The following is a 26093-nucleotide window of genomic DNA, read 5'->3' as shown; positions in this document are numbered from 1 at the left end:
TCAATTTCTGTGGGCAGAGGACTTTCCATGGTCCCTGCATTGCATTTCATAAAGAGCCTTGAAATGTTTCTTGCATAAGGGAGAGACAATGGTCAATGCATGGAAATTTCTATGTCATGGCCTGGACTCCTCGGAGATTTCCCTGATAAAAACAGGTGATTGTCTCACCCTAAGGTAGGGATCAGGCTTTTTATTTCTACTTATACCCCTTCACTAACGGCAATATTGGTTAAATTTGGAATAAGAAGAACAGCATTAGCTATGGGATGTTGTGCATTTACTTACCCTCTGTGAGTCTCAGTTTTCTCTTAAGTTCAGCAATACCCACCTAACAGTGCTATTGTAAGACATAAATGACATAAGGCTCAATACATGCCAAGATCAGGGCCTCTGTCCTTGTATGACTTCAAGTAATATTCGTTTTTCTTTTGTCCCTTTACCCCTTTGCTGAGCTGATCAAATAGGATCTTGTGTGCTGGTTGCAGCACTTTGTAAAGTATAAAACAAATAATGAATTATAGTCAGCACCAGAACATACTCCAGGATTTGAGAAATATCAGAAGATTCTTATTGCTGAGAGATACCCACCCGTGTTAGAGACAGCACTGGGCATGTACTCCAGTCTTTGCCTCCACTTTCAAGCTTTGCCAACTGCTGCCTTCTGCAACAAAAACATAGGCACCTACCCTTGGTTTGAGCCCTTTAGAGAATGGTACATTTAGATCACACATTTCAGCCCAGTGGCACTCAGCATATGAGTAGGATGACTAACCTTGGACTTTGTATATTCTCATTCTAACCTTACCCACCTTTTCTATTTTACCTCCTGAAATATATTTGCAAAGGACTCTCAGATAATAATCCACCCTTATCCAAGCTTTTGCTTTCTTCAGTTTCTGTTACCCACAGTCAAGGGTGATCCAAAAATGTTACATGGAAAATTCCAGAAATAAACAACTCATAAGTTTTAAATTGTATGCTATTCTGAAGAACGTGATGAAATCTTGCACTGTCCTGCTCAGTCCTGTCTGAGACATAAATTATCCTTTTGCCCAGCATATCCACATTGTATATTCTCCCTGCCTGTTACTGTATAGGAAAAAACATGGTACATATAGGGTTTGATACTATCCATTGTTTCGGGCATCCACTGGAGGTCTTAAACTATACTCTTGCCAATAAAGGAGAGACTACTGTATTTCTGAAAGGCATTCAGTTACCACAAAATATTATTTCCTTTAGTGAGTTGATTTTCCCCCTTGGAAGTTTCTTTTTGAAATGCTGCAGGGAAACGCCATCATTTCTCTCTGCCTTCTCAAGAGAGCCATAAAATGGTATTGGCTATTAGCTAAAATGCTGCCTCTTGGTTTCATTGATCTGAAGGGATTTGAGATCTCCAGGGTGACCAGATATTAATTATACACGAATTATATTCATAAATGTCCCTGGATACTTGCTCAGGATCTGTGTTGTAAGGTTGGTGCATTGTCAAGGCTCAGGCCAAGGTTATGAGCTCATTGGAAGTTTAAAGACTAAGTCTGTTCAGCCTGTGGCATGCAGAAGTGACTCACTTCTGGAGGTAAAGTCCTTAGAGCTCCTAAAAAGGTCAGCTTTTGTGAGTTTAATCCAGGATGCGCAAGTTAGCTTTAAAGGGGGAGAACTTAGAGTAAGGGATTTAATCACTGAAATAGGTCATTAAGTGGTTTTAAGAAGTTATTTTCTAAAGAGTGCATATTAGCGTCTGTGAGTATAGTCAAAGGGCAATTTCCCCTTATGTCCTCCAAGCCTTCATGCAAAAGCACCTCCTCTCACTGTGCATCTATCTTCATTTCCTCTCTCTTTTTAGAGTCCCTGGTTCTTACTTTTTTCCCCTTAATTATCTTCAACTGGAATGACTAAGAACTTGCATACATGATGTTAAATTCATGCAACGTCAGAAAAAACGTATTGAAGCAGATCCATATTATGAATTGTATAGCTGATTTTAGTTTTAAAAATACTATTAACAACATTACTTAAATATAATAGTAATAAAGGAATTCAAAATTGTTACTGATTAAAGGTATACTTTTAAAAAATATTTTCTAGTATATATGGTTAGTGTAAGTATAAGGTAGTAAATTCTCTTATCTTTTCAACATTTGAATGGAATAAAGAGAAGTAATGCTAAAATTTAAAGATAATAGGTTTTTGGAAAGTTTGTTTTTGATTTTCACCTTGGAATAATAGAAACTGCATGTTCATCTGGCGTTGTATTTGGAAGAGAATGTAAGTGTGACCTTCATAATGATGCTAGCAACTGTTTCTTATGAAATTATCCAGTGGTTTGGATCTTGTTGTTACTTTCCTTCTGGGAGTCTTCTATCAGCCAGTGACAGGTCAGCGGGAAATGCCAATGGGTTCTGCCACACTAGAGTCTTAAGAAAGGCAGCTTAGGCCGGACGCGGTGGCTCACACCTGTCATCCCAGCATTTTTGGAGGACGAGGCAGGCAGATCATGAGGTCAAGAGATCAAGACCATCCTGGCCAGCATAGTGATACCCCATCTCTACTAAACAATACAAAAATTAGCTGGGCATGGTGGTTCATGCCTGTAGTCCCAGCTAGTCAGAAGGCTGAGGAGAATTGCTTGAACCTGGGAGGTGGCATTGCAGTGAGATGAGATTGTGCCGCTGCACTGCAGCCTGGCGCCTGGCGACACAGCAAGATTCTGTCTCAAAAAAAAAGAAAAGAAAAAGTCAGCTTAGACAAATCCCAAAACCTATAAACCCCTTCTACATGAGTTATATTTTCAATCATTTGAAGCCATTTCCCTATTATTTAAATATTATTTATTTGCTGTTTTCTTAAGTTTAAAACTTTTCTTGGGCAAATCAGACTTGTAGAATGAGAAAAGCAAGTACATTCTTCTTTAGACATGATTTTTTTGATGGCTCTTGGCAAAAAATATGGCAATTTAGGGCTTTCAAGTGAAATATCTCATTACTTAGTTTTGGTAACATAGTACAACCCACATTTACTTCTCATTGTGGAAATTTTCAAATTTAAACAGAAGTAGGTAGAATAATACAATGAACCCTCCTATAGGTATTATCCAGGGGCAGCAATATCAACCATGGGCAATCTTACTACATCTAAACCACCACTCCCTCTCTCCTATTATTTTAAAGCAAATCTTAGATATACAATCTCATAGTAAATATGTAAGTGTTTGTCAGTAATAGAAATGTACTTTTACAATGTAGTCATGTGGCACAATTATTAAGCAAAGCAACACCTATTGCTTATTTGTTATGTCTTGCAATCTTAGCGAGAGCTAAACAAGCTTCTCTGGATGAGTAGACTAGTACCCATTTTAAAACCTGATGTAAAGGGCACTCCAGATGGTTCAGATTTTTTTTCAGAAAGAAGTATTAGGTAAATAATGGATATTACAGTGAAAAGATATTGGTCAAAATCAGGCAAAATATGGGCCAGTAGATCTTCAAGGTAATAAGCGAAGGAATGACAAGTTGCAATTTTTCTTTAAAAGGGAAGCAATTTTGTAAGAATTAGATTAAAGAAGGCAGAATTTTGGAGATTGGAAATGGCATTTAAAAAGTAATGTAAAACAACAACATTTAGAATATAGGTAATTCTTTGGAACAAATAACTAGGTTTCATCATCAAATATATTGCAAGAGGGGAGGAAAAGAGATGAGTGGTGATAAAAAGACACGTAAAAGACATATCAACCAATAAGAGTGTGAAATCTGTTTGGATTTTGACTCAAACAAACTAAAGATCGGGGTGTAGGGAAGGGAGAGAATATCAGAGATGTATGAACACTACCTGGATATTTGATAATATTAAAGAAATGTTGGTTTGGGGTGATGGATGTGCTAATTACACTGATTTGATCATTACATATTGTATATATGTATTGAAGTAACTTTCTGTATAATTATTACATGGCACTTTAAAATATAAATTTAAAATATAATCAAAGGACAAGTAATGAAATAGTATAGGTGTGTGAGGCCGACGTACAAAGGGAATAACCTCGTATTAATAAATGTAAGCTCAGATATAGAACCTGAATGTGTTTAAGTTTTCAATAAGTATTGTTTGATAGGCTAGGGACATACCCACTTTTATGGCATTGTTTTAATGGGAAGATGTCTCATGAATTACAATAGATGATAACAGGTTGGATATGCCTCTGCTTCACCCTAATGCAGCTCAGGAAAGCTGGAAACAGTGCCCTTTTGCTCTCCTAGAGCTGGAAGGACAGCTAGTCATGCAGGAAGAAGAGTGGTTCTCCAGCCACTGCGTATGCTGAACATACAGGGAGAGGAAGAATAGAAGATAGGAGGGCAAAGGAAGGATAACAAAAGGAAGAGATAAGAAAGAAAGGGGATGGGAGGAGAGGGAGAAGGAGGAGGGAAAGGAAAGGGGGCAGACCACCTCATTATAATCTATAATGATTATAGAATGGTTACTTCTAGACATCATACCAAGTATTTGAGTTGTATTATCTCAATTTCCTTGACCATGAACAATTAGTGTGAGTAGAATCATCCCATTCGTGGGAATCCACGTGGAAGAGATTCTGCTTTCTTTCTTCAGCAGCAGTGGCAGCAAGGAGCATTATAAATTCAGCGGGACTACCCAAGTTCTCACTGGATTATTTTAATGTCTTAATAAAAAAGCTCATTTTTTAAAGGAGGAAGATAGTGAATTAACAATTGAATGGAATTAAAAGCTAACATATTGGAGGACAAGGGGACCTAACTCTGGATGGTAAAATACTGCCAGATAGTGCTCTATTCCAAAGGCAGAAGTGCTCCTGACTTTCCCAGGCCAATCAATTTTAAAGTGGTCGGTAAACGGGTAAGATTAACAACTGCCAAGATTTTGGTTGCGGTTTTCAGCTCTGAGCTGTAACCAGAGCAGTTCTTTCCACCCTTGCTTCCCTTGACTGAGCCTGAAAAGGACAGAATTGGTGGCCTTTTCTCTCTCCATCCTGATACACAGTGGTTCAAACCACTTTCCTCTTCAGTGCTGTTAATGAAGAGCACTGAATGTGCTTCAAAGCAGTTTTCTCTTCATTGCTGGGTTTTCCCACTACTATGAAGCCATCAGCGCCGTCCCTCCCATGATCTCTGACATTCAATCATATTTTTTGCATCATCTCTGAGGATCCCTCAAATTCCTAACTTAGGCAGGGCAGGAGTCAACCCTATCCCCAGGGAGACGTCATTTTCTTTTTCTCCTTGGATATTCGTTTGCCTTATCCTTTTAGCTTTCCACATATCCCTGTCTCTATCCCATTTCATCTAGAATTTTGTCATATTGGTTAAGATGATTATGGTGGCAAGTGATAGAAAATTCATGTTCTAATGGTTGAATAATAGTTGTTTATTACTACATATAGCAATAGGTCTAGAGGCAGACACTCCCAGCTAGACTATGGCGCACAGTGGAGTCTCTTTCCATTTTCTGCTTTGCTACCTCACTTAGTCCTAGTGTTTGTTCATTGAAAGAAATAGGATGGTTGTCTGTAAGCCAAAAAGGAGGGGCTCTTTATTTTAGACATTACTTTCTTTTTTTTTCTGGAAGTGAAATATTACTCAGAAGTTTCCAAGTAGACATCCATACAACTGGTCAGCCATGACCTGGCTTCGTGGAAGTTGACAAAACCAGACCATGATGTTTTTAGCCTTTTCATGGCAGCAGACTGCTATCATGGATGAAGAAGGTGGGGAATGGCAATCAAGCAGATTGCCAGTGGCCTCTACCACACTGGTATCTCTCTTGTTGAATTTTTGTTCTTGTGTTGGGTCTAGGGACACTAAGAAGGGCACCCAGTGTCACACTCAAATGTGTCCATCCCTGATGATGATCAACTAGCACTTTAAGATCAGGCCTGGTTACGTTGATATTCATAACTCAGAGTGATTTCTCTTTTCTTCCCGGGGATCTGTGGAGAGGTGAATGGTCATCTTGCTTCTGGTGTTTGTACAAGGGTCTTAGTCTGGGCACCAAGTCATTATTTCCAAAATATTCCTTTATCTTGTCCCAGTGATCCCACTGGAAAAATAGATAAAACTCAGAGAAGGCAGGACTCCCAGTGGGAATGCAAATGAATGTCCCTTCAGAGATGAGCATCGGACAATCAAAGTCTGATGTAGAATTAAATGGTCTCCTGACAGATGAGCCTTCAAATATGAATTAATACAGAATACCAGCAACATTTCAGCCACTGCTATTCACATGTTGTTAGACAGGCATGTTATACAGTGATGATAGTCACTGTAATGGGTATAACATTTCCTATACCACAAGGGTAAAGATGTTTCACTTGCCTTTTTATTTTTTTCTTTTCAAATTTGCATCTGATCCAGTTGATGCTTCTCTCTCATTGGGGAAACTGACTGTCAATTTCCATAAAGATTCTCTTATCATGCCAACCTATCTTGATTGTGCAGTGGCTCAGGGTGCCCAGTGTTGGTCCAGAACTCTCGGGAATGGTGCTCTGATCTCCAGGCCACCTGATTTCCACTTACCTGCTCATTGTCTGTGTCCAAATGGTCCCTTGAATGCAGGCAGAAATGCTACGTTATGCTGTATTTGGTTATTGGAGTCTCCTCTGGGGCCGTGACCCAGCCCCCTAAGGTGCCCTCTGTACCCATTACCCTTTGGAGTCAGCATGTCCAGCAACCTCCTTCAAGTACTTTCTTCTTTTTTTTTTTTTTTTTTTTTCCTTGTGAGATGATATTCTCCTCAGAGGGCCTTAGGAAACACTAGTTTGGACTCTGTTATTTGTATGATGAGTGTAGGGGAAGGATATAAGAGTGGTAAGCTGTTTTCTCACTAACTCATCCTGTTATAGATAGGATACATTCCATATTGAAATGGAACAAAATTAGATTCTGGATTGTCCTGGTGATGAAGTAGCTACTTATAAAATATCAAATCATCGCATGCTGTTGAGCATTTCCTGGTGCACTCAGCCAGTGCTTCCCTTTCACTTGCCTGCCTCCATGCTCTTGCACTTCATGATTGTGCTCTTGGGAGGCCCTTTTCTTCCATTCTGCACGTCATATCTCACCCACCTAACTAGACACAGTGTATAGTCCACCTTCTTCACCAAGCCCTGTGAAACTTCTCACACATTCCCTGAATTGAGGAAACCCTCTCCTTTTGCTGTATCATAGGAAGACTTTGCTACACCTGTGTTATAGTATTCATCCTGTTCCACCTTTGGTTGTCGTTATATATGTGGACGTTGTGCCCATTACATTGGTCTGTAAACCCTTTGAGAGGAGGGCTATGTCTTCCTCTTTTTGCTTCATCTTCAGTGTCTAGAAACTAACTGAACTGAACTGATACAAATAAGTTGTTGCCTGACCATGAATAGTATGTAATGGGACACGAAATATATGTGCATGGTACATAAGTAAATTAATGATATGAGCAATGAAAGGAGATGTCCTAGACAGTCCAGACCTGATTTCTAAGGACAACAACTGTTCTAACACCTTCTGATGGTGAGCTGAAGGCATCAAGAACAGCTTCACAGATGTCTTTCCAACTTGAACTGGATATTGTGTCATCATGAAAATGTTACTGAGTAGAAAGAAAAGGAGAGGACAGGGAAGCTGTGGCAATAGAGAGAATAATAGAAATGACTTAAGCATCTTTTGATTGATGTGGGTACATCAGAAAGTCTACCACCTCCCCGCCTCCCGCACCTTATGTTTTCTTCAAACTTTAAAACTTATAAACTGCTGTCACATATACCACTTCATATGATTCATTTAGAGAGGTCCATAGACCGAATTTAATTCCATTGCAAATAGCATTGTAAAGGAGATTCACTGTGTGTAGTCAAAATGGACTCCACTGGGAATAGATACACTTGGTATAAAAGTAATGATGATGAGGATGACACTGATGGTGATGATACTGATGATACTAATGACACTTACTGAACACTCGCTGTGTGCCCAGCATGTGCATAATGTTTCGCATATATTAACACTAAACCTCCCAACCAGTTCAAAGTAGAACTTTTAAGTCATCTCTAGATTAATAAGGGTTGAGTGATTTGCCCTGCATCACATAGCTGGTGTACAGTAGAACTGGGATTCATATCGGGTCTATCTTATTTCAAAGTCTAGTCATTTTTCACTCCCTAGAGCCCTAAAGGCTGACAAACATGACAAAGGGAAGATCACAAATATTATCTCATGATGCATGCTTAACTCACACTTTCGATAGAATGTAAATGTAATCTGCATTAACCAGCTCAAAGTTCAGCACCACGTAAAGGCATTGCATTTACGTAGTGTTCTTCTTATTTGTGAGTACAGATATGTGCGCTTAGGCAATTACTTTCTTAAAGACTTAATTGCCATTTCAAGATTTGATTCTGATACTTAAATCATCTCTCCGCTACCAACCCTGTTTCTGTTGACACCTCAAAACTCATTTTTGAGCCTTTTTCCATTGTTGCTGCCCAGGATCCTCTGGTGATAGCATCCCAGGTGAGGGACATTTACCTGAAGGTGAGACAAACAGTTGAAACCCCATGGCCTCCTTAACAGGGGGATTGAAAACCTCCTAACGATCACCAGAGATTTATATTTGCTGTTGGAAAATCGCTTTGGGACATGATGTGGATCAGAGAAGTAAGTTTTCTGTCAAGATTAACTTTAGTAGTGAGCAAAGCAGAATTTGGGGGGAGGAAAAAATGATCCCTAGGGGTTTCATCACATTTGTATTAACATTCTTTAATATTTATCACACTCATACTTTTTGAGCCAAACTGTCAGTGCAAGCATTGAACTACAGAGAAGATACAGGAATTTCTCTGGAGAGGATACCTTCAGTCTCATCTTACAAACAGAAGCTGTTGATAACAGATGTGCTTCAAAGAGCTAACAGTTGTTGAAAGAATTAAGGTGAAAAATAAAATTCCTAAAACCCCACCACATTAAAACCAGCAATCTACTGCCTCTGGACTGGCCCAGATTCTTCAGCCTGTTTCCAGAAATTGCTGTTATGCAGTCTGCACAGACGGTGGAGTGCTTGGACTAGGAAGGGAGGGGAGGAATCTTGGCAGGGCACCAGCTTGGAGCTCGATTTTTCTTCTTCCCCCCCTCCCCGCTACAAAGAGCTGGGCCTGGTAGAAAATAAAACAAAAACAGATCCTTTTCCTCTCTCACATCTGCTTTCATCCCAGTTCTTTGGGGTTGGTGGCCCTGGATAAACCAGTGAAGCTCAGCAGGCTGCTCACTGCTGAATGTGTTCCTGGATTTTGCTGCAGTTCAGGGCTGCTTGGCTGTGAGATCCAAGAATGTTGTTTCTCATGGGCTGACACATATGGGACCACAGCAGTGGCCTCTGTGTGAGGGCTCAGAACAACAATGTGTGCACTTTGAAGGTGGCAGTAATATGATGCCATAAATGGGTAATTAAGCTGAGATGGACTTCTCTCCCACCTTCTTCCGGAAGTCTCCATTTAAGGTCTTAGAAAATATAGCAGGTATATGCTGCAGATGAGAGGTCTGCTCAGAGAAAGAGGACTGAGGACTGAATCTGTTGACAGAACTGGAAAGAACCATTATATTAAAAAAAAAAAAAAGATAAAGAGTAGTCACCTGAGGCAAATGTCAGAGCATCTGGAATGGCAGGTTCTACAGAAGAGATCTTTGTGACTTCCTTCTTAAGTAAGTATTCCAGCTGCCATTGACTAACAGAGAGGGTGCTGTTATCCATCCTGTTTACCAATTATTCTGTAATATTACTTACCCTACTAATCTCTACCCCAGTTCTCACCTCCTTAGAGATAATTTTTATATTACCGACGTAGTGTTCGCATTAACCTCTTAAATCCTCTTCTAAGCTTCTGCTTCTAGGAACCAATTGCTTCTGGTGCCATCCACATTTCCTCTGAGGATGTTTGTGTAAACATTATAAACATAACATGTCACTCTATTGTGGTGATGGTGCAGGGGCAGGACTAATGCTGATTGAGCACTACTGGCCAGCATTTTGGCAAACTCAACACACATGTTCTCTGATAACCTTCCTAAAAGCCAAGCCGCTGACATGACCATTTTACAGGTGTAGACACCAAGATTCACAGAGTCACAGTAGTGACTGCCTAAGTCAACTTAGCCCACTTGGGTCAGACTGTGATATATGGTAGGGAAAAAAGACAATTGACAGGAGGGCTTTCCTATTAAGAAGCGAACAGTGTGCTTGCGTCCCTGCTCCTTGCTATGGATGAAGAAGTCATGAGGGACTTAGAGCAGTGACCAAGAGCAGGAATTTAGGTCCCTGTGGAGGAGATTTTGAACAATGTTCAAAACAATGCCCCTCGAAAGTCATTCTGTATAAGGGGCGAAACAGACAGCTCAGATTTTCACTGATCTTCTCCTCCCTCTGAAGTTCTGTCACTCACAGTATCTCATTTGATCCTTACCCGATCCCTGTGAAGCAGGCTGAACAGGGATTGTTTTCTAAATTTTATAGAGAAGGGGATTGAGGTCTAGAAATGTGCTGATTTATCTAAGCCAGCAAATGACAGAAGCTCTGTCTAATTAATTCCATACCAGATAGTTTTTTAGTACATCATGAAGCCTCCAAATAAAGAGAACTCTGGGATGTGTTGAGTGCAGGAGGGGCTGATAAAACAAAGCCCCCGGCATGAAACTGTGGCTGTCCAAATAACCTCAGTCCTGGTTTTCAACACTGAAGTGCCCAAACTTCCTTAACCTTCTCATTTCTTCCCAATGATTACCATGGGGAGGAAAAAACAGCAAAAAGTAAAAGCATCATGGGAACCTCACCATGACAAGATCACAGCTTTTACTTTTGCTATTTTTTTTCTCCCATGTGATAATCAGCATCTAGCTCAGTGTTTATTAGACATATTTTTTTCATTCTCAGCCCCCTAGAAAATACTATTTAGACACTTTTTTCATAATTACTCCCTCTCCCTGAAACCTTAATACCACAGATATGTTGTATATCTGTTTATGCACTGTATGTATGTCTGTGCTTTTCATAAAAAATTAGCACAATTTATTTCACCCATGTAAGAAACACTGTTTGCTTCCTAAGTACCATTTTCCTCTTGATGCACATGCCTGATGTGTAGCTCATAACTGTGAATTCAGTAAAAAGAAAAGAAGGAAGCATGGTGGGAGGGAAGGAAAAAATGAAGAGAGGGGAGAAAACAAACAAACAATAAAACAAGCCAGCAAAGACCTGAAACACCAGACTGAAAGTGTCCTGAATTTCCCAACAGCTCTAGCATTCCCTGGTAGTATAGATTCTGGTACTGAGGTTTCACTTTGGCCAAAGCACTCATTCCCAATCTTTCTGTCCAAAGCTGGGGCAGAGCATGCTTTAATGATTCCGTGAGTGAATCCCAAAGAATGAGGTGTGGCACGAGGCACGTTCAACTTTTGGTATCTTAGTTCCCTAGTTGTAAAAGAGAATGTTCTTTCTGACCAAAGCATAGTTTTTACTTGTGGGATTGGGTACATCTCTAAGGACATGGGAGTCTTTCCCTTGGGGGAAGTTCATTTATTTGCCTTTTGATAAGGGATAGCAAAGGAGAATGTGTGGAAAGTTACTCTTTTATTTTTTCCTCGTTAACTTCATACCCTGTCTAATACTGGAAAACTAGAAGGAAAGCCAGAATTCATCACTACAGACATAAGAAAAAAGGCCTGGACAGGTGGAATTGACTTTCTTAAGGGCCAGGAGCAAATTAGTGTCAAAGCTGGGACATGGATTTTGCCTCTTGATACAGGACCTCCTCTGCCAGAAGGGTCAGCCTCTGATGTGTACTTCATTGTTTGTTACATTTACTTGAGCAGCATCCAACAACTATGGCTGTGAGCACACAAAGAAAAAGCTTCCTTAAATAAACACCAGCAAATCTGTTTCAGCTGAAGATGTATGCTTAGTGTCCCGAGGGCCAGTATGATTTAATATTGCCAATATTAAATAAGACTTTGGGAGTTGGATAACAATTGCAAGGTGCGTAGCAGCTTTTCACCTCCAGGAATCGACTACAGATAGAAAGCAGCTCAGATGTGGAAATGAGTTTTGATGTATCAACAAAAGGCCCATGTAGCTGGCCACTAGCCTTCAGCTCCTATGAAACTGGAAGATATGTATGCACAAATGTGTGTGCACATGCCCACAAGTATTCCAGGGGTAGGTTCATCACCAGGGCTGCCAGACCACAGTGGTAAAGCCAAGCCATTAAAGAACCAGGACAAAATCAGTGAGTGGTGTATGGGCTAAGGCCTGGCCAGTTAGAAAACTGGGAAGGAAGCCATGTGTGTCTCCAGACTTCACTGCCTCCATATCCCACTTTTAGGCCTAGTGCTTTCAGAAACTCAGGTTTTTGGGTCTCATCCTATCACAGACAAAAATGGCGAGAGCCTGGCTTTGCAGGATGACAATGCTGGTTACACCCTGGTTCAGCACCTTCCTGTCTGTGCGACCTTGTTGTTCTTTGATCTTTTATTTAGAAAAGAGTTATCTAGTACTTGCTATATGCCAGATGCTATTCTAAGCACTTTCTAAGGAATGACTTATTTCATTCTTAATAACAATGGGCTTATTTCTTCATAACAACACTATGTCCATTTTATAGATGAAGGAACTGAGGATCAGAAAGGTTAAGTACCTTGCCAAATTTACTCAGCCGGAATTTGAACCCAAGCAATGTGTTTCCCTTGACACGTCTTACCATGGTAAGTGACCTTAGGCAAGTTGTAGATTTCCCCCCAAAACCTCAGTTTGTAAAGGGAGGATGCTAATACTACTCTGGACAAGGATGGATGAAAGCTTGTTGCAGGGTTTAAATGACAAAATATTAAGGATTTAGCAGGTTGCCGGCACCTAGAAAGTACAATAGATGATTGACACTCCTGTAGTGTGGGGGGTCACGTTTCATAAATGGATCAGGAAGAAGTGGAGGCCTCTTTTTGCATCCTCTCGTGGTGAGTCTGATAGGCCTATGCCAGCACAGTCCTCTTGAGAATGCCTCACCTTCACAGGTGCAGTCATTTACAAGTTAAATGGTTCTGTTGTTCACTCCACAAATGTTGACTTAAGCTCTCAACAAGAAATGTTATGCTACTTTGATTAAATGAGTTGAGCAATATAATCAGAAGTTAAAAACATCTGAGTGATATGTTATCTTTAATGGCATTTTAGTTATAATGCAGCTTCCTCTTTCCTACAGCATGCTTGCTCTCTCTTTTCTTTGCACCTTTATGATTTTTGAAATAATAGGCAAAAAGGGTCAATATGAAACCCGCAGATTAAAAATGGCCCAGACAGCAAAGCAGTGCCTCTGCATTCCAAGAAGTTCCATTATTTTTAGAATAGAAATTTTTAAAAAATAAAAGAAACACAGTCTTAGTGTCAGGGAAATACAGATTTTGTCATAAATGCAATCACTATGGAGCAGAGACAGTGAGGCAAAATCACAGGGTGAGTGGTTGTTCTGCAGCTGAGGGACAAATGATAGAATTGCTTTGGCCAGCTGAAGACAGATTGCTGCATTGTTCCATTAATTGTGTGTAACTTGGCTTTTCCAGACCTTTCTGTGTGCAGACGAATCCACCTGTGCGCACTGCTGAGCCGTCTCACTCTTATTGAAGGCTGCCTACAGTACCTCTGAGATCCCTGCTACACATAGTGTGCAATATTGAGAGTTCTTTACTGAGGATAAATATGCTGATGGTGAACACCTAAAAATATGTGATTTTTTAAAAGAGGATTTTGGTTTAAGGAGGTAAAATATGACGGAAGATCCAATCTTTATCCTGGCTTTACTTAAGCCCCATAAACTGTTGGTGAATCTGTTCTTGTAATCAGCATTCACTTGTGTTGTTTCATTTAAGGGGAACAAGGTAGGAAGTCCTGTCCAAATGTATGCCACCCATCTGTTGCAGTGCCTGAAATTCCAGCATTAGAGTGATTTCTTTTGGTTATTTCCCCCAAAGATCCTGGTTTAAGTTGCAATAATTTCCGTATTATAATTACCGCCACTCCACCAATCAGTGACCTACTAGGATTTAGTGTTTACATTCTTGGAAGAGCTGGTGGCAAATCTATGGATGTGGTAGACTGAATGGAAAGGGAATATTTTGATGCTGGGCTATTTGGAAAGAACTGATGTCCTTTGGATGTCTCCCGGGTGTCATGGAGTCTCCTATGGCAAAGAAAATAGTGTCAGGCTTGGTATTGAAGTGGAGACAGAGAAGGGCAGTGGTGAAACTATAATGCCAAACTTTGTAACTGCTATTTCAGTTGGAAGAGGTGTAGTAAGGAGCCTCTGTGCAATGGGTTTTCCAGGAATCCTCCTAAAGGAGTTATTGATGTGTGTATTTGAGCAGGACTAGCTTGACCTCATAATGACACAACCAATCACAGAAGGTAAGGAAGGCAGTAGAGGGGGAAGGACCCAGAATTTAGAAGAGGGATTTCTCAGTGCCAGCCCAGCAGTAACAGTGATATTGGGCAAGCTACTGAACCTTTTCAAATCTGAGTCGTGTCTTAAAAATGGGACAAGTTTATTTCTGCCTTGTGAAATTGTGGGAGAATAAAAACAAATATAATTCTAAACAGAACCTTTTAAACTATAGAGTGCTCAGAGACCAATTCTAAGTACACTGATGCTTACATGTCTTTCATTTTTTTTTTTTATTTGAGATGAAACTTCACTCTTGTTGCCCAGGCTAGAGTGCAGTGGGGCAATCTTGGCTCACTGTAGCCTCTATCTCCCAGGTCTGATTCTCCTGCCTCACCCTTCCAACTAGCTGCAATTACAGGCACATGCCACCACACCTGGCTAATTTTTTTTATATTTTTAGTAGAGATGGGGTTTCACCATGTTGTCCAGGCTGGTCTTGAACTCCTGACCTCATGTAAGCCTCCCACTTTGGCCTCCCAAAGTGCTGGGATTACAGGCATGAGCCACTATGCCCAGCCACATGTCTTTCTTCTGTCATTGCCACCAATGATGGAGTCAATGGCAGGGAGGTAAGAAAGTGGCTCCCTTCTCCCTCCCAGGTAGCCCATGTAACCTAACCCCATGGAGTCCTGACCCCAGGCACCAGTCCACCAGTATTTTTAAAGAGCTGCAGAGGACTTTTGGATCTCGTAGATTGCTGAGCTGTACATGCTGTGAGTAGGGGACCCGCTAGCTCATTGCTTCTCAGCCTTGGCTGAACTTTGGAATCACCTAGGAAGCTTAAAAAAAAAAAAATTCTCCTCACCAAGGCCACACCCCTGACCAATTAACTCACAATCTCTCAAGGCTGGGCCCAGGAATCAGTATTTACTGAGGCTCCCCAGTGGTTCCACTGTGCAGCCAGGGTTGACAAGCACTCTCCTAGCTGAGCAATAGAGAAAGAAGATGCAGCTAGAGAATGAATTCTTTCTTCCCATAACACGAGGGAAAATCACTTTGCAACACTGCTTTGAGAACAAACAAATAGCTTTATCATAGACCAGAATAAAGAAATGATTGAAAAGGACTGAGGAGTCAGTATAATCACAGCTACTTACGGTAACGTGAGCAGCGTAAAACACAGATCTTGAAACTCTCTCTTTTTGCTCTTTTTCTTTTTTCTTTCTGTTGTGTTGTGTTCTCTCTCTTCTCATCTCCTCCCTCCACCTTGCCTTTTCTTCTTCTCAATCTCTCTTCCTCTCTTTTTCCTTCCCCTCCTACACCCACTTTTACTAGAAAAGGCTCTCAACTCCTAATATCCATTGTGGCCACTTACAATGTAGTACGTTATTTTGAGAGTCCTGAACAAATATTTTTCTATTCTTCTTCCCTACCCCCACCTAGTAGTAATCCTAGGCTGCGTGCGTGCGTGCGTGCGTGTGTGTGTGTGTGAGTGTGTGTACTTCACAGCACATCCCTGTGTCTCAAGTCTCATGTGCAGGTAATTGCGTTTGTGTCCTCTCCAGCATTCCCTTTCATCTCTTCCTGCACATTCTAAAAACCCAGTTTTCTCACCCACACATGCCTGTGCTTTCTCATCTTCTCATCTGTTTTCCAGCATGTCCACCTACCTCTCTGAAGCCCCTGACTCTCAGTGAATTTTTTTAAACCTCTGTCTGCTCATTCATATTCAGGCAAGCTTGATGAATCAGAATGTCTGGAGGAATAAAAATTCAGGGGAATTTTAATTTTCTGGTTAAGTGACACTCATGAAAACCACTTTTGTTTCATGTCTTATTGTGGTTAAAAAAAAAAAAGGTAAAATAGAAGCCCCAAACTGGAAAGGTTCTTAGGGAATCCCTAAATGAATCCTTCTAAAAGTAGAGATGGAGACGGTTTGCAGTAAGATGATTAACATGATCCCAGGCACGTGAATGGCAGTACTCTGTCTAAAGACCGTGACTCCTGACTTCTAGACCCTATTTCTTCCAGAGCACTCACTTGACCTGCCCTGCAGAAATGTTCTGACTAACCAGAATCAGTCAAATATAAATTCTATTCTTTTACTTATGATGTCACCTGCCCATGAACCTCACTCATCTGTGTTGCCTGTCTGGCCCCAGGTGAATTTCAGTTTAAAATTCTTGTATCTCTAGACTATCCTGTTTCTAAGGTCTGAGATCATTTCCCTAAATATGTCCACCCTACTCACTAGACTGAACACACTGATTTTTTTTCTAGCTTATTTTGTGTTTAGTTTATTTTTAATTCTTGTGGGTACATAGTAGATGCATATATTTATGAGGTAGATGAGATATTTTGATAGAGGCATGCAGTGTATAATAATCACATCATGGATAACGAGGTATCCATCCCCTCAAGCGTTTATTTTTTAGCACACTGATTTTTAAAACAGAGGTTCATCACCACCTCAGACACATTACACTTTTGGTTGGGGAAAAAGTAGGCACAGGCTCATGGATTGGATTTGTTCAGACTGCAGAACCCCTCCTAAAAGGAATATCAAGTTTCTCATTTTCCTTCTTGTTAATTAAATCTCTACTGTTAACTTGATTTTTTTTTCCTGTTTCCTAAATGAGGTATTGCCAAAGAAAAAGTGGGTCAATTGAAGGTTCTGACTAGTTTTGTCCTAGTTAATTTAAGTTTTGCCATATGTTCTTTGAGAAGCATGTGTTAACTATAGGCCCGTTTGCTGATTATTAACTAATCTGAGGGCTTGTAATTTAGATTTCCAGATACCCGGCAAGAGAAAGAGTTAAAGGGAAAGGTAACCCAGCACCATTACTTTCCATCATGCAGCAGGGTTTTTCATCTCCAGCACTCTTGGCATTTTAGGTCAAATAATTATTTGATGTGGGGGATGTCCGTGTTTGTAGGATATTTCACAGTATCCAGAGCTATCCACTGGATACCGCTAGCACCACCTTGCCCATGCATAAACCTTAAAAATGTCTCCAGACACAAACACATAAATGTCCACTGGGCGGCAAATCTGCCCCTGGTTGAGAACCATACCATGAGCACATGATCCATTTAATCACCAAGGAAGAAATGCAGATAAATCCCTGACGATAACATATGGATGTGTATACCTTACTCTCTCCGAGTCCAAAATCCTATGTTAAGAGGTTGAACTGAATGTACTGGCCGTTTCTTCTCCTGGAACCTGGAGAAGTCTCCTCTGTTGGCAAAGCCCTGCATTGCCCAATTACCAGTCACCAGAGCAAGCAAGTCATGGTCAGAATTCCTGGATTGGGGCATTGTGCCCATGGCATTCAACAAGAATGTGTTGAGCATGTCTCCTCTTCCCAATCTAGTTCCAGATTCTTTGCTAGGCGCAGGAGTGGAGGGGCAACCATTCAAGGAAGAAAGAAACAGGGGATAGTGAAAGGCCTCCAAGCCAATTAACACATCACAGTGCTCCCAATCACTAGCTGGGTGACTTTGCACAGTGTACTTGACCTCTGTAAGCCTCGGGTTCTTCGGGTTCTTCGTGTTGCTAGCAGCTCCCTCACTTATTGTGATGTAGGTAGAGGCACCATACCAGTGACTGCTCAGTAAATTGTATTTCTCCATCTCATTTATATCTTTGTCTAAACTGTAAGAATTCAATAGCCAGGACCTTTGCTTTGAGTAAAAAACCAAAGGGCTTCAGAAATTGTGTTCAGTTGAGCAAGGCCAGGAGATGATGCCCTATCAGAAGTAAGAGTTTTGCCTCCTGAATCCCAGAAAAGAAAAACAAAAATTAGAGCATTCCTTAATGAAAAAATATGCATCTTAACCCTGAGGTGGAAAATCCTCAAAAAAATATATTCTAATTTGCTGGCTCTTTCCACTAGACAGCAGGTTACACTCTGCCATGGCATAAGGAGCCCGGAAGCTCCCCAGCCTGCAAAGCATCTACCTACTCATTAACTAATGCCTGAAAATACCACCAGCCGTATCAATCCATTATGTATTAACCGTCACTGATTTTATCAGATCATTTCCTGAATAAAAGTTTGATTATCAAGAAGAAAGTATTAGTGTAATTAGTGACAGAAGGCCACTAATTACATAATTTGGCCACCGGCCTGCGCGCGTGCGTGTGTGTGTGTGTGTGTGTGTATGGTTATATATGTATGTGTGTGTGGTTGTATATGGTTTTATAGACATATATATAGACACACACATATAGGTGTGCATGATTGTGTGTGTGCTGTTATATATACAGAAATAGATTGAGAGGTAAGAGTGTGTGTGTTTATTCCTAAACCTCTCTCAAAATATATTTCAGAAGCCTATTTAATGGTCATATTCTGGCTAATTCCTTGTTATTTGTCATTCTGTCAATGGCTGACCCAAATCAACCAACATTACACTCATCTAGAGGAGATAATTGATGTTTATGTCGACTACCCTGAAACATTATGATCTTCTTGCTCCAAAACAGATATAAGTTTTAGTTATTTGATAATTTTCTCTGTGAGAAGGGTATGTACATTCCTTTTATCATCTCATGTGATCCATCAATGTCCTCTTCCTGGGCCATGTCAGATACACTAGGCATCAAACTTGCTGACAAGCTGACTAAAATAAGCCAGAAACACAAGTGACCCCCACTGCTACAAGAGGTCTGTGTGTAGTTGCTTGGAAAACTTGGGATGAATGACAAGTGGCATTTGCCCCTCTAATGACTTACACATATTCATAAATGTGTTGATGATGCTAAATCATACCAAATGTCTGCCTTCCTGAAGGCAGGGAGAAAAGGTAGGGCACTCTTCTACTTTGATGAGCTCAGAAGAATATTTTTAAATGGTTTAAAAAACTATTTCCTTTTACTGGAATAACCTTTTCTTTGTGATGGTAACTTTGCAGTTTTGGGAGTGTGGGCTGCATTGTGGGGTAGGTGGTCTCAACTATTAATGACGAGGCTAAGATCTGAGCATGAGGGACTGCCTTTTCTTTCTGAGTGCAGGAAACGACAGGTCTCATTTAACCTGCTTCCTCTGGTCCAACCTAAAAAACTACTAGGACTAAGACTGGTGTGAGAGTGTCATTTGTCATGTGAAAAGACTTTTTTTCTATATAAATATTCGAAAAACCTCAATATCACTGCTGAACTTTAATCAGCTGGGAAGGCACTGCAGATGGAGGGTCAATCCATCACAATGCCCAGGATGAGAAGTGAAGTGTGGCCTTAAATTCTTTTCAGATAGCACGGGATAATGAGATTAGCACCCTCTGTGGGAAGAATAAAAAAAAGGTGCTACACCTTTAAAAATTAGATTCTCTTTTAAATGCTTAGTAGTTTGCATAGAGGGGTCAGAGCAAGTTTCTTGAAGCTTAAAGATTAATTAATTTGAGAAAGAAAATGTTTCAAGTGTTACAAAACCTTAGTTAAAACTACTGCTTTCCCTTATTCTTACCGTTCCCCCCTGCCCCCTCCCCTGGGCCATTCTTCAGAGCTAGAAGCACATGGGCATGAAATGATGTGAGCTAAATTCCTGTTTGTGTAGAAAACATTTGCTTGCCTGCAAAGACACACAACACAGAAACATACAGACACACGCACACCAAGTAAGAACACAGCTTCCCATGGTCATCATTTCTCTTAAGCTCCCAGATTGCTGATTCCTCTTTCCAATGGTTCTTCATGAAATGTTCATGGACTTAAGATCTTCTACATACATGATATTTAGTCATGGACAGGGTGGTGGGAGTAGCATAAAACAAAGCATGATTATTCTTTCCCTTTCTTATGGCCACCTTGAAACAAGAAGAGTGAAAGATAAAAATGTCTTGGGGAAGGAGATAAACTACAGTTTCCAAGATTCAGATTTCTAGAGAGTAGGAGGGGACCTGTGGTTCTGATGCTTGCCAGAAAGGTTTTGCTTCTGGAAGCTTTCCCTATAAGCACACCCACACAGCTCTTTAATGCACCAAGCCAGAGCAGCTTTGGGCGCTGGATTCCTGTAGCCTTCCTATGAGATGGTTAAGTTCATGGAATCCAAGGAGCCCTCCTTCAGTTGCTACACTTTTTTTTTCCTAAAAAAGGTATGCTGTCTTCTAGAGGAGGTCGCTTTAGTAGGGTTTAAATATAGAGGTGAGGTGCATCCCTGAGAGAATCTTGCTCCTGCTACCTCTGCTCTCGGAGTGATATGCTATTTAGAAAGGCAGACCCAAATGACTATGCTTGGGCTAAATCCGAAACCCCCTCCTCAAAGTTATCAAACAAAGCACCTCTCTTCTAGAACACTAACAGTCTGAATGGGTTTTATGTGCATGATGTGTGTTACTGTCATGTTTTAATTATAAATATAGCAAGATGAAGTTTCCTGGTCAGGAAAAATGAGCTAGGGTGTTGTGTGTGTGTGTGTGTGTGTGTGTGTGTGTGTGTGTGTAGGAAGCTGTCTCCCAGGGCTTAACATCTTAAAAGATATTTGCAAAATATTTCTCTTGAAAGAGACTCTTAGAAGCACTATTTTTAGGCATACTGGTTTCTCCACAGGTAGATGAGAAACCTACCATCAACCCTTAGCTTAAGGAAACCTTCTGGTGATGCCATTCTGCATTTCAAAAAGCTGACTTTGCCTCCTAAGGTTGGTAGCTGGAGGGATTTGCATTTTGGGGGATGGTAATGTGTGGTTCTCCACCCCTCATCCCTCTTTCTGCTTTTTTGGGCTTTGCTCTTAAAAAAGGAAAAATAGAAACAGAAAGATACAAGTCTTTAGTATCAGTTAGAGAAGGAAGAGAAAGACTCTGGGACATGAGCTACATTGGTTCAGTTTTCAGTGCCTGTCATTTATGACAGTTTATTTCAATCATACATTTGCTTAAATTGTCATCTGATGAAGGACCCCCTCTGTCCAATGCACACAGCCTTCCCCTTCCCTTCTCTGTACCCACCACCTCCTCACCCTTAGTTCAACAGAAACTGAAATCTTAATGATGGACCTGGAAACCTGAGAGGTGAGAAGGAGCAATCATCAATCCAGACACAGAAAAAAGAAAAAAGGAAAGAAACAGGGAAAGCAAGCATTATACAAAAGGGCAATCTGAGGAGAGGCAGCTTTTTTTTATCCCGGGTTAACAAATTATTCCCATCTCAGAAATATGCAAACACAGGATCAAATGATTATCTTCTCCCACTCTTTCCACCCCCATCACAGCTCTGTCACCTCTGCCCCTGAAGTCTCTTGCTACAAGTCATTACCCTGCAGGCATTCATCCTGAGGTAGGCTTTTCTCCTCATTCCCCAGAAACTAGGAATGTGCTGTCACTGATGGGAACCTAAGCTTGCTGCAGTCTTAGCAATGTGCTCCAGAAGCACAGCTTTCAGCCCCGAAAATCGGGATTCCGCCTCCTTACCCTCAGCCAGACCAAAGAGAGCAGTGAGCTGAGGGGCTCCCTTTAACACAGGAGGGTATGGGAAGGGCACAAATGCTAATGTGTCTGGTGAATCAAAGACTCAGGAGAATTAAGAACAGGTGGTATTTGGGGATGAGATTCTGATCTGATTTGAAAGATGGTTACGTTAAGGTAACACTGGTTACACTGCCTGGCACTGCCTTTTAAAAGCCATTTGCAATGCTCTCTGGCTTAAAGGCTGAGCAATGATGCCCAGTCCTCAGTCCACCTCTCACTTGCCTGAAGGTGGTTAGATTGCACTGTCTCTGCCCCAATAACATAAAGGGTCCTGCTCTTTTTCTTTTTCCAGTCCTTACTCACGGGGAGTATATTAACATAAATCATTAATCTGATAAGCTTTGCTTGCCCTTCTTTAAAATTTCAAGTTGAATCTGACTACTTTGCTCCTGGATTTTCCTTCCGGCCACTGGACAACTCCCTTCTGCACCCCACCTCCCCAAAATTTTAACAGTTGCTTTTCTTGTAACACAGGTAACAATTCATTTAGGTTACACCAGTCTGTAAAAACTGTAAATGCTATTTTATTTTAAACATTTTAGTTTACAAAAAAAAAAAAAAAATCAATGATTGGTACCTTTTTTACACTCTCAGATTCCTGAATATGGACAGATCTTCAAAGGGAGGAAGGAGTTCTCATATGAAATTTAAGACTGTCCTGAAGGTTGTGGGGTGGGGTTTTGTTGTAGTTGTTGTGTTTGATTTCGTTTTTGTTTTTAAGACACAATAAAGCTAAAATGTCAGGTCTCTGGGAGAGATCCCCTTAAAGTTTCAGTCAAGGGTCAAGGAGCATATCAGAGCACAGACAAGAAGACCCCAGCCTGGTGCCCGCCGCCCGTCCGGGCTGCCCAGGCGTATTTGGTAGCGCATGGGTTGAGAGCCACTGGGACAATCACACCTCGCATTCCCTCGCGGGCTGCTGGTGGCAGGTACACGAACCATACTCGTTGATGATCACCAGGGCTCCTTCAATGTGGTTCGGTTTGTAATCAACGTAGTATTCCTGGGCAGACATGGCAGCCATCTGATGCATGGTCTGTTTCTGCTTTTGCTTCCTGCGCTGCGTGACAAAGCACTGTCTGAGCTGCCTGAGGCTGGCTGGGAAACACTTCCAGGACACGTAGAGCACCAGGACCACGATGAGGAAGGAAAAGATGAGGGCCATGGTGCCCGTGACCACTTTGTGGATCTGCACGGCGTTTTCGGCGTGCTCGCCGCCGGGGAGAGCCACGGTGGCAGGCTCAAATGTGCCGTCGTGCTGCCCCTCCCTGCCGTCCGCGAGTGTGGTGGCCGAGCTGGCAGGGGCCCCCAGATCACTGCGGTTAGTGACGGCCGAGAGCAGGTGGCCGCTGGTAGGCTCGGCCCCATCCTCGCACAGGTGGAAGGCGTACACAGCGTCCAGGACGTCCTCGCCCTGTGCGTACTCCGGGCTGGCGCACTGCAAGTTGCCATCGTAGCGCCCCTGGAAGTTGCTGAGCCACGAGGCTAGGGCACACACGTTGCGCCCGCAGTCCCACAGGTTCCCGGCCAGGGTGATGCTTGTCAGAGACTTCCAAGAATTGAGGATCCGGGGCTCGATGTAGGTGAGGCGGTTGGAGTCCAGCTGCAGGGACTGCAGCTGCGGCACGGTCTCGAACACATGGGGCTCCATGTACTCGATCTCGTTGCCCGACAAGTCCATTTTCTCCAGGTTCCAAACCCAGTCCAGAGAGCTGACCACAATGGCCACCTTGTTCCTCCGCAGGCAGAGCGAGTGCAGGGAGATGAGGCGCGGGAAGTGGGCGAAGTTCACCTTGACCAAGTCGTTGTGCTCGAGGTGCAGCTCAGTGAGCTTAAACAAGCCGGCGAAAGAGTTGCGCGCCAGACTCTTGAGCTGATTGTATCCGATGTCGAGAAACTTGAGGCTGCGGCAGTCCTGGAAGATGCGCACGGGCACAAACTGGATGGCGTTGGCCCGCATATGCAGCGTGGTGAGCTTCCGCAGCCCGTGAAAGAGGTCGGGCGCGAGTGCCTGCAGCTTGTTGTAGGAGAGGTCCACGCTGCGCAGGTTGGGCATGGGCCGGAAGGTGGTGTTGGGCAGTTGGGTGATCTGGTTGGAACTCAGCGTGAGTTCCTTAACTCGGCGCAGTTTCTGAAAGGCGTCCCCCTGCACCGAGCAGATGTGATTGTGATCCAGATAGAGCCACGTGAGCTGCATTAACCCTGTGAACTGGCCGGCGCGCAGCTCCGAGAGGCTGTTGTAGCGCAGGGACAAGCCCAGCAGGCCGGACAGGTTGTGGGGCGCCTCGGTTAGGTTGAGCGCCTCGCAGTACAGCAGCCGCCCCTCGCACCGGCACAGCTGCGGGCACCCGCTGGGGGCGGCGGGCAGCATCTGAAAGCAGGCCCCCAGCAGACACAAGACCACCCCCGAGGGCCTCCTCAGCAGCCAGTATAGACAGAGACCGAGCAGCAGGAAATCCATTAGCGAGAATCTTTCCAGAGAGACTGGAGAATGTCCATTGGAAGCGCTCGGTCAGAAATCTACATCATATTTTATTCCGAGGGAGGGGGAGCGGGGGAGGGGGAGAAAAGGGCAAAAAATCAAATAAATACATAGAAATAAAGAAGGACCCCCCTCCCCAAAACCACACGTTCACCTCTAAGCATGCAGAAAGCTGGGCAGCATAGAAAGTTCACAGCCACGGAAAGATCAAAGAGATGGTGATTTGGTCCATGTTAGATGCTGCAGCAAAGAAAAGGGAGGAAAAAAAAAATCTTCGGGAAAGAATTTAATTAAAAAGTGTCTTACCCACCCTTTTCCAGAGAGTGACAACCTCCATTCAGCTGCTCCCTTTGTGTGCAGGCTAATTATATGCAGGGCGAGAGAAGACCCCTCTGTGTTTCCGAGGCAGCCCCGGTCCGCGGCCGGCGGATCTGGCAGGCGCACAATGTCTCACTTTGCTGCTCGGCTCGGGGCTGCAAGGGCGGCCGGCGAGGCGGGGAGGCGACTTCTAGGACCCGCAAGTTTCCCAACTACGTGCCGGAGCCCGGGCTTCGCCTTCCTGCCGCCTTCCTTTCCCTCTGCAGTTCGGACTGTGACGTTGTGGGGGGAAAAAACTCCAAACTCGGGGCTCGCGACTCCCCAGGATTTGACAATCTGGTTAATGTCCGTCATTGGAGACGACCACTGACCGGCGCCACCTTTTACTCCGCGGAGACAGCCTGCCATTCGCGCCCCGGGCAGCTGCAGAGAGCGGGCTCACTCATGCTTTGCGGGCGGCGGGGAGGTGCGGGCGGCGGCGCGGGGAGCGGCGAGCGGCGCCCGGGCTCCTTCCCTCCACCAGGCAGTGTGCGGCGCGAGCTTGCACAGGCACCTACTGCTCACTGAGTGTCGTAAGCTGCTCACGATTGTGCGTCTTTCCCGAGCACCTCAGACATGGGCAGATTGAAAAGGGGTGGGCATAAAACCAACATTTTACCGAACCACTAAAGTAATATATGTTCTTTGATGAAACGGAAAACACTTTCAGCTTTTTTGTCCATATTTCAAAAAAAAAAAAAAAAAAAAGGAGGGGGGAGGGAGGTGGAGGTAGGGGTAGCATCATCCACGACAAGATATTTCCAAGTGGGAAACTAAAATAGTCTGTGCTCTCCCACCTTCCCTTTTGGGGATATATTCTTTTCCCCTTTAAAACTGTCTACGTGTAAGAGATACGTAGGAATCTGTAGAGAAATCAACATTTGGTCCTTTGCTTTAGAAAAGCAACTTGAGAGAAGATACAGGAAGGCAATGATTTGGGGCTTGGCTAAGGGTTTTTGTTGTTGTTGTTGTTGTTGTTTTCTTTCCCTTGTGGGCACTGGAATCCTGCAGTCAGCCAGCTCTTTTTTTGAGGTGGATGGGGGAAATGTTTTCCAAACCCACCTAGTTTGGGAAGCCATCCCAGTCCGGTGGTGTGAGATCCAGTGTGGCAAAAAGGTATGTCTGTGTACAGGGAGACTTGACTGAGATCACCGCGGGGCTTCATCAGGCTCCACAGATATCTATGGGGTACAGGATGGATTAAAGAACGATTCTGCTGTCTGACATGGGGAGGGCTAACCCAGACTTGTGCTGTTCATGGTGATTACTGGGCCCTGCAGTGAACTCCACTCCAGAAGACTGTGAATGTGTGGGGATGTGGTAGTTTAAGCCATAATGAATCCTACC

The 26093-nt window shown here is 42.8% G+C and overlaps 2 protein-coding genes across 17 annotated transcripts in view; one reads left to right on the top strand and one right to left on the bottom strand.

Annotated features, from left to right (window-relative positions):
• CTNNA2 (catenin alpha 2) overlaps positions 1 to 26093 on the top strand; it is a 1148556-nt gene that overhangs the window by 770007 nt on the left and 352456 nt on the right. For 6 of the 15 annotated variants that reach the window (XM_035273419.2, XM_035273416.3, XM_035273415.3 and 3 more), the window contains exon 1: positions 25638 to 25862. The exons of the other annotated variants lie outside the window; for them this stretch is intronic. In XM_035273419.2, coding sequence (XP_035129310.1) covers positions 25677 to 25862 — 186 coding nt within the window. In that variant the 5' untranslated portion in view covers positions 25638 to 25676. Of the gene's footprint in view, positions 1 to 25637; positions 25863 to 26093 lie in introns of those variants that run through there. 15 annotated transcript variants of the gene reach the window in all.
• Positions 22410 to 25279, bottom strand: LRRTM1 (leucine rich repeat transmembrane neuronal 1). Of its 2 annotated transcripts, none has more exons than XM_078349007.1 (2): positions 24696 to 25279; positions 22410 to 24427 (listed from the first exon to the last, which is right to left on the bottom strand). In XM_078349007.1, the coding sequence occupies exon 2, from the start codon at positions 24366 to 24368 to the stop codon at positions 22800 to 22802; it is 1569 nt and encodes a 522-aa protein (XP_078205133.1). In that variant the 5' UTR covers positions 24369 to 24427; positions 24696 to 25279; the 3' UTR covers positions 22410 to 22799. The 2 variants fall into 2 exon arrangements, with proteins under 2 accessions (XP_078205133.1, XP_035129311.1); XM_035273420.3 differs by having other exon boundaries at positions 24700 to 25279.

Source organism: Callithrix jacchus, chromosome 14, assembly GCF_049354715.1.
Source record: "Callithrix jacchus isolate 240 chromosome 14, calJac240_pri, whole genome shotgun sequence".
Classification (NCBI taxonomy): Eukaryota; Metazoa; Chordata; class Mammalia; order Primates; family Cebidae; genus Callithrix; species Callithrix jacchus.
Note: the sequence above shows the minus strand (reverse complement) of the source record. Positions and strands in the feature narration are given on the sequence as shown.